At 29.1% G+C, this 9,384-nt stretch overlaps 1 protein-coding gene across 1 annotated transcript; it reads left to right on the top strand.

Moving 5' to 3' along the window:
• The first annotated feature begins 360 nt into the window (after window positions 1–360).
• Window positions 361–8,880, top strand: LOC124421279 (discoidin domain-containing receptor tyrosine kinase B-like). The gene is made up of 4 exons (XM_046956181.1): window positions 361–365; window positions 2,685–2,916; window positions 4,479–4,626; window positions 8,798–8,880. The coding sequence occupies exons 1-4, from the start codon at window positions 361–363 to the stop codon at window positions 8,878–8,880; spliced, it is 468 nt and encodes a 155-aa protein (XP_046812137.1).
• Window positions 8,881–9,384: the final 504 nt, after the last annotated feature.

The raw sequence follows: 9,384 nt of genomic DNA, 5'->3' as shown, positions 1-9,384 counted from the left end.
ACTATAGACTAGACTATAGACTAGACTATAGACTAGACTATAGACTAGACTATAGACTAGACTATAGTCTAGTCTATAGACTATAGACTAGACTATAGACTAGACTATTATCAAGAGTCTAGTTTGTCTTCTATTCTAGTGTTCTAGTGTAGCATATCCTTGTTGTACTGCAGGGTATTGTCATCTAGGTATATATTTTTATTAATGTTCACCATATACATATTTAGTAGTACAGTATGTTATTGACTCATATAACACCAATTATTTTTAATTAATGAAATAACTACCGAAAAGAAAAATAAATAAAATGAAAACAATAACATCAGTAATAGCAACAACAATGACAATGCTACAAACATCATGAAGTAATATTATCAGTAAAATATAAAACCAAACAGGCAAAAAGTCAAATAGTATATTAAAAACAGAAGAGATCAAACAAATAGAATAAAATAACATCATAAAGTTCTGAAAAGTTAATTTTAAAAATTTAAGAACCTATTGTACTGACTTTATTACGACAGATATATTGAAAATATATCTGATCTAGTGATATTTTTCGAGGAGAAAAAAACAAACGCTTTGTCTTCTATGTACTTTCGTTTTTACGAAAATTTATCTTTTAAGAATATATATTTTCCACCACTTCTATAAAAATCTTTCATTTGCAATAGTCATTTGACATATCAGCTCAAAACAGATGAACCAAAAAGAAAACAACTCCCCTACAACAACATTTAATTACTCGCCAAGTGCAAAAAAGAACCAACCAATCTCCATAACAACAAAAATACTACTACTGCCAACCTAGACCAATTTTCCGCTTTATAAACACACAATATTTGTTATAATATTTTATTATTGATTTTTTTTTACTTTTCCAATGTAAAAATATATGCTAGAGTGTTTTTATGATAATCCTTTAAAGCAAAAGTATATATGTATTTATGTATTTATCATCAATATTATGTTGCTACTCTTTATATCAGTAACAGCAGTTACAGCAAAAATATGTTAGTTACAAGTAATCAGATGTGCGGACATAAACACTCAGATATGTTTATGCATTTAGTTACAGTGTTGTGTGAAAAATACACAAACATTTCTGAATTTTGGGCATAAGTAAATGTTGTAAATTTAAATCATCAGGTTACTACTGGCTGGACTAAAGAATAAATTATAGACTAGACTATAGAATAGATTGTAGACTAGACTATGGACTAGACTAGAATGTAGGCAAGGCTATAAACTATGCTATAAATCCAGACTACAGACTAGACTATACTATAGACTAGACTATCTACTGGACTATTGGGTAGACTATAGATAATACTATAGACTAGCCTTTTGAATAGAATATAGACTAGAATACGTGCTAGACTATAGTCTAGATTATGTACTAGACTATAGACTAGGTCATGTACTAGACAGGTTAGACAATTGAATAGACTATATAATCTACATTATAGACAAGACGAAAGACTAGTCTAAAGACTAGACTGAACTATGCACTGGACTGAACTATGGACAAGACTATCGAGTAAACCATAGACCAGGCTATAAACTAGACTATAGACTAGACTATAGACTAAGCTATAGACTAGACTATAGACTAGACTTTAGACTAGACTATAGACTATACTATAAACTTGACTATAGGCTAGGCTATAGACTTGACTATAGTCTAGACTATAGACTAGACTATATACTAGACTATAGACTACACTATAGACTAGACTATAGACTAGACTATAGACTAGACTATAGACTAGACTATAGACTAGACTATAGACTAGACTATAGTCTAGACTATAGACAAGACTATAGACTAGACTATAGACTAGACTATAGACTAGACTATAGACTAGACTATAGACTAGACTATAGACTAGACTATAGACTAGACTATAGACTAGACTATAGACTAGACTAAAGGCTAGACTATAGACTAGACTATAGACTAGACTAAAGGCTAGACTATAGACTATACTATAGACTAGACTATAGACTAGACTATAGACTATACTAAAGGCTAGACTATAGACTATACTATAGACTAGACTATAGACTAGACTATAGACTAGATTATAGACTTGACTACAGACTAAACTATAGACTAGACTATAGACTAGACTACAGACTAGACTACAGACTAGAATATCGACTACACTATATACTAGACTATAAACTAAACAATAGACTAGAGTATAGGCTAGAATATAGGCTAGTCTATAGACTAGACTATAAAATAGACTATAGACTAGACTTAGTTAGAAAGTTAGTTAGTTAGTTAGTTAGTTAGTTAGTTAGTTAGTTAGTTAGTTAGTTAGTTAGTTAGTTAGTTAGGTAGTTAGGTAGTTAGGTAATTAGTTAGTTAGTTAGTTAGTTAGTTAGTTAGTTACGTAGTTAGTTGGTTAGTTAGTTAGTTCGTTAGATGTTAGTTGGTTAGTTAGTTAGTTCTGCTCTCCACTGCAATAAATCATATTTTTTCCTATTTCCACAATTCTGCCAAAAGAAAAAAATATGTTCTTAATATATTAATTCAACGAAGCGTTCAACCGGCATAGAGCTTCATTATTGAAGCATTTAAATATCGTCTAACGTTTGTTTGATTTCCATATAAATATGTATTTTATACTCACGATTGTTTTTCTATATATAATTTTTCTCATTTTAATTGACAGATTGAAAGTCGATAACAATGGTGGTGCATGGTGTCCAAAACATATGGTATCACGAGGATTAAAGGAATATTTACAAATTGATTTGTTGCAAGTTCATGTGATAACGGGCATTCGGACACAAGGACGCTTTGGTAAGGGTCAGGGCCAAGAATACACTGAAGCGTATGTGGTAGAGTATTGGCGTCCGGGTATGGAAAAATGGCGTCGTTGGAAGAATATACAGGGAAAGGAGGTGAGTTGTAGTTTATTGGATTAAATAACAATTCTTTATTGGAGTTTATTTTAATGGCCCCCATGTTATGAGTTTAAAAATATTTTAAAACAGCACAAAAATCAATTGATTTTTACAAATATGTTTTTACCACCTTACTTTTGCGGTTCCTATCTTTGTCCATTCTCCCACAGGTGTTACCAACATTAATTTTTCCTATCTCGTTCAATCTGGCAATTAAAATTCGTTTCTTGTTTTTTTAATTAATCGCTGATATAATATTTTTTAATTATATTAATCTTTAACATCTCATCTACAGTAAACATTCTCCTGATGAAAAAACCAACAAATTTTAGCGTAGGCGTCAGGAAGCGATAAACATCTTCAAAAAAGCAACGAAATTATTTTACAACATTTTCTCATACCTTTTCAAACACTCACTACACGACTTAATATTTGCCATATCGTTGTACCAACACATTGTTTTAGTTAATCTAAAGATGAGGTGGAAAAAAGCCAGCAGATTTATGGTTTACAATTTGGCATGCATGGAAACACGTTTTCTGAACATGTGAGATGAGTTAAGAAGAATATGTGTGTTGGTGGTAATGGTGATCTTTAAGTGCCCTAAATTCATAGACAAAGATTTGTTGTTCAGTTTTAGTTCAGTTCTAGTTCAGTTCTAGTTCAGTTCTAGTTCAGTTCTAGGTCAGTTCTAGTTCAGTTCTAGTTCAGTTCTAGTTCAGTTTTAGTTCAGTTTTAGTTCAGTTCTAGTTCAGTTCTAGTTCAGTTCTAGTTCAGTTCTAGTTCAGTTCTAGTTCAGTTCTAGTTCAGTTTTAGTTCAGTTCTAGTTCAGTTCTAGTTCAGTTCTAGTTCAGTTCTAGTTCTAGTTCAGTTCTAGTTCAGTTCTAGTTCAGTTCTAGTTCAGTTCTAGTTCAGTTCTAGTTCAGTTCTAGTTCAGTTCTAGTTCAGTTCTAGTTCAGTTCTAGTTCAGTTCTAGTTCAGTTCTACTTCAGTTCTAGTTCAGTTCTAGTTCAGTTCTAGTTTAGTTCTAGTGCAGTTCTAGTTCAGTTCTTGTTCAATTGTTGTTCAGTTCTAGTTAATTTCATGTTTAGTTTTAGAAGCCACTTTGACCATTGTTCAATAATTTTTTCTTTTTCTTAAAACATTAAACGTATCATGTGCTTTTGTAAAATTCATTTCTACTCTGAAACATTAATTTTTATTGATACTTCTCCCCCACTATCAACAGACCGAAATTCGTGCGATTTTAAATGAAATCCGAGATGCATATCTATAGACCAACTATATTCCTTTTCAAACACAACATTTAGATGCAACTCAAAGGTATCATAAAGAGACTCCTTTAGTCAGTTTCTCTTTTTAATTTGAAGCCAAATTGAATGCACCTACAACTTCTTATGTGTATATAAATTTTTGTTTATTTATATTGCATGTGCTGCACTTAGAGTTCTTGCAACAAAAAATAAAAATAAATAAATAAGAAAAATTTCCAGCAATAAATTTCTGCTTGATTATATACATTTTTAAACTTTTTTATTGTTTTCTCTATATTATTGCAGATATTGCCCGGTAATATTAACACTTATAGTGAAGTTGAAAATATTTTGCAACCCATAATCTTTGCCACAAAAATACGCATCTATCCGTATTCACAATATGATCGTACGGTTTGTTTAAGAGCTGAAGTTGTAGGATGTCCCTGGGAAGGTGAGTAAATTTAAAAGTATTTTTTTTTTATTTATAAAGTATATTTTTGTTGGCGGCAGCTTTTTTAATAAATTAAAAAAAATGATTTAAACATTTTTACAGAAAAATCGATTTATTCTTAAAATCTTGAAAAATAACAATATTTCTTTAATATGGGTGGGAGTCTGTATGTAGCAATATAAGAAATTTTTTGTATTTTTGCCAGTCAGCAGGTGTTGCTTAAAAATTTATGATTTTTTTATTTTTATTATAAGAAAATTAATTTATGCAAATATGCCAACAATATTTTAATAGACTGTATAATAAAGAAAAACCTACTAGTTTTTTCATAAAATATGTATAAATGTGTTGCACATTCGGTCTATGGGAAGTAGAGGCCAAACTTACAAGGCCCACATTAGGCAAAATATTTTTCTTATAAGAAAACATTTTGCCAAAATGTTAAGACATGTTTTCTTACTTAAATATTATAATTAAACTCTTTTTCTCGAGTCATTTGAAAAATCTGTTTATTACTTTCTTACATACAAGTGTTCTTTTACTTCCATCAAAAACAAGATTTAAAATAATTTCTTGTTAACAAGTTAAAGAAATTAACTAAACGCAAAAAAAAACCTTGACTAATACCCATTCCAAAACTACAAAAATTACACAAAATTCCACTTAACAATTAAACAGTTGACCTGACTTTTTTAATAAAAATTTTATTTTAAATTTATTTAATTGTAATTTTGCATGTATAAATCTTTGCATTTATACTGTTGCTACTAAATTTATTTATTTTAAAAAAAATTTAAATACATATATATTTGGAATATATACTTTTGTCATGTTCTTTTGTAAAATGGTTACATAAGCTTTAGAAGCATTTAATTCAATCTTTAGCAATCACGCCTTTAGTTGTTAGTTTACAATTAAAATGAAAAACAACCTAAACCAATGAAGAATGACATGCAATATATGAAAAAATATTAACACTACAATGGTTTGGAGGAAAGGGACAAGACTACAGACTAGACTATGACTAGACAATAGAATTGACTATATACTAAACTATAGACTAAATTAGAGATTAAAATATATACTACACTATAGACTAGCCTAAGACTAGTCCTTAGACTAGACCATAGACCAGACTAAATACTAGACTACAAACTGTACTATCCAAGACTATAGACTATACATTTAACTATAGACTAGACTATAGACTGAACTATACATTGAACTATAAACTAGACTATCGACAAAAAGACTAGACTATTAACTAAAATTAGGACTAAAGACTAGACTATATACAAGACTGTAGGCTAGACTAAGGACTAAATTATAGACTAGACTATAGACTAGATTATGTACCAGACTATGGACTGGACTGTTGAATGGACTGTAGAATAGACTTTAGTCTAGACTGTAGACTAGACTACGGACTAGATTATAGACTAGACTATAGACCAGACTATAGACTAGACTAGACTATAGAATAGACTATAGAATAGACTATAGACTAGACTATAGACTAGACTATGGACTAGACTATAGAGTAGACTATAGACTAGACTATAGACTAGACTATAGACTAGACTATAGACTAGACTATAGACTAGACTATAGACTAGACCTTAGACCAGACTATAGACTAGACTATAGACTAGAATATAGACTAGACTATAGACTAGACTATAGACTAGACTATAGACTAGACTATAGACTAGACTATAGACTAGACTATAGACTAGACTATAGACTAGACTATAGACTAGACTATAGACTAGACTATAGACTAGACTACAGACTAGACTATAGACTAGACTATAGACTAGACTATAGACTAGACTATAGACTAGACTATAGACTAGACTATAGACTAGACTATCGACTAGACTATAGACTAGACTATAGACTAGACTATCGACTAGACTATAGACTAGACTATCGACTAGACTATCGACTAGACTATAGACTAGACTATAGACTAGACTATAGACTAGACTATAGACTAGACTATAGACTAGACTATAGGCTAGACTATAGACTACACTATAGACTAGACTATAGACTAGACTATAGACTAGACTATAGGCTAGACTATAGACTACACTATAGACTAGACTATAGACTAGACTATAGACTAGACTATAGAGTAAACTATAGACTAGGCTATAGACTAGACTATAGGCTAGACTATAGACTACACTATAGACTAACTATCCGTAGACTATACTATAGATTAAACTGTAAACAAGTAGAAAAACTTTGCAAGCTTTTAGGAATTTTACAAAAAAAAAATAGTTAAAATAAACAATTTGTCCAGTAATACTATTACTAGATAATACCATTCATTTGCTACAAATAAAACTTTCAATTTTATTTTAAACAAAAGACTTCAACAACAAACTTGCTTTCAAATCAAACTGCTTTTCTGCAATCTAATCAAGATTAAAAAGGGAAACCTTTTCAATAATAAAGTTTCTATTACAAATAACATTATAAATTGCTCTACTATTTTTATTACTTTTTACAATGTGTTGTTGTGTTTTTTTTTTGCAAGTTTTATTAATGAAAGAAAAAAATATTGTCAATCAACTGTGACAGAAAGTAACAAGACTAGTTGTGAAAGTTGTAATAAAACTAAGTTTTTGTTGAGAAAAAAACTTACTTTTAAAATAAAATATTTATAATTAACAGATAATAAGATTGTTTATTGGTTGTACTTAGAAAAAATATTTAATTGATTTTTTTTCTTAAACATTTTTCAGTTGCTCAAATCTATATTTTCAAAATTTGATTTGTTTCTTTACTTTTATGAACAAAAAAGTTTTTAAAATCTTTTTATTCATAATCTGATGTATGACAAACACTTTCGTTATTTTGCATTGGAAGTATCAGATATCAAATGTAAATAATAGGATTAAAAATATTTTTATTAAACATGAAAAAGAGGTTAGATAAAATATCATTTTCTTCATTTTACATAAAAATTTTTAAACAATTTCATTATTAAACTTTTATAAACTTACTCGTTAGTCCAACAGAGTTTTATTTTTTTTCTTCAACTTACCTAAAAATAAAAAAATTAAAAAAATCAATTAATATTAACACCATATTTCGAAAACCAATAGCATTACTCATGACTTTTTCCCCCACCTAATTATTTAAAAAATCTAATTACATTTGTTTTTCTAATTTTCAAACTTTAACACCCCCATATTTTTTAAAGGGGCCTTTTTTCCCCATATCGTTTTTTTATATCATTTTATACTTTTAGTGTTATTATTGTTTTTTTTTTCAAATTCACCGAAGTGTGCTGTATTTTGCTTTCTAGTGTTATGTTAATTATATAGGTATTGTCTTAATGTTAAAATATAACATCTAAAAACATCAACAATTAGAAATGACATATGTGAGTGCATAACGAATTTAAAACGCTTTATAAGAAACATTTTTTTACCCCAAATCATCGGAAAGTATATTTTGTCTAACAAAAGAACTAGAACAAAATGGAACTTGAACTGAACTAGAACTAGAACTAAAACTGAACTAGAACTGAACTAGAACTGAACTAGAACTGAACTAGAACTGAACTAGAACTGAACTAGAACTGAACTAGAACTGAAGTAGAACTGAACTAGAAACATGTAATTGTGATTTATACTGTTTTAATAATAAATGGTTGGGAGGGCAAAGAAAAAAATTATAATTTAAAAATAATAATAATAAAAGTAAATCAGAAAAAAATGGAAATTAAAATTAGTAAACCTGAAATTTATTAAATTAAATCTTTTCTTTATTGAATTACTTTTCATTCCTCAACAAACTCAATTAAAACTGTCCACCTGATTGTGAGTGATAACTAAAAATATCTATCAGTCTTGTCAACAAATAAATATTGTAATTTTCAACACTCATTGCAACAAAAAATAATTTCTCAAAAAATTACCATACTATTGAACTAGTATTTTGACATTTTTATTTTAATTAAATCTGATAACAATTTATCGATTTCCTTTTCAATTTCAATATTCTATTAGAAATAAAATATAATTTTTCCAAAATAAAAAGAATTTTATTATTGTTGTTGGTGTATGTGTTTTTTTTTTTTTGTGCTCTGGTCCTCAACCACAATATACGGTTGGGACAAAATACATGAAATTTGATTTATATTTGTTACAAGCAAATACAATTTCCGAATTAGCCATTACCACTGCTACTGGTACTGGTGCTACTGCTACTGCTACTGCTATTGCCAATATATAACAATGCCAATAATGAAAACAACAACAAATACTATCAATTGTATTACTACTACAACGTTAACAGCAACAACTTTATACAATGGCCATCAACATCAGAATACAATAATACACGTCAACCGAAAAAACCACTTATACCAGGCCAATACAACACAGCAGCAAATACTTATTCACATAAACAAACAACCCAGCAGTTTTATCGGCTGGGTTGTATACTTAGAGTATTCTTAGAGAGTCATTGTTACGAATTGTTAATTTAACTCAACTGCCTTTTATTAGTTCAATCTCGTTGAACAATAAACAATCCAAAAGAAAACTGCTTAATACATATATACACACACACATACATATATAGTTATTTTAGCAACTAAAAGTAATCAATTTAAAAATGTTTTGTCCACTTATAACTGAAGATAAGTGTGATCATTATTATCTAAAAAAAAGATCAATTTATATACCCCGCGGCCTCCTACAAGGCGATCTTCCGAACTGTAGGCATTATAATTTT

Source organism: Lucilia cuprina, chromosome 2 (assembly GCF_022045245.1).
Source record: "Lucilia cuprina isolate Lc7/37 chromosome 2, ASM2204524v1, whole genome shotgun sequence".
Lineage (NCBI taxonomy): Eukaryota > Metazoa > Arthropoda > Insecta > Diptera > Calliphoridae > Lucilia > Lucilia cuprina.
The sequence above is the reverse complement of the archived record's forward strand: the minus strand, read 5'-3'. Positions and strand labels throughout refer to the sequence as shown.

Coding starts and splice junctions, on each gene's coding strand:
- LOC124421279 (XM_046956181.1), top strand. Junction 2,917..4,478: donor AGAATATACAGGGAAAGGAG/GTGAGTTGTAGT, acceptor ATATTATTGCAG/ATATTGCCCGGTAATATTAA. Junction 4,627..8,797: donor TGTAGGATGTCCCTGGGAAG/GTGAGTAAATTT, acceptor ATTTGTTACAAG/CAAATACAATTTCCGAATTA.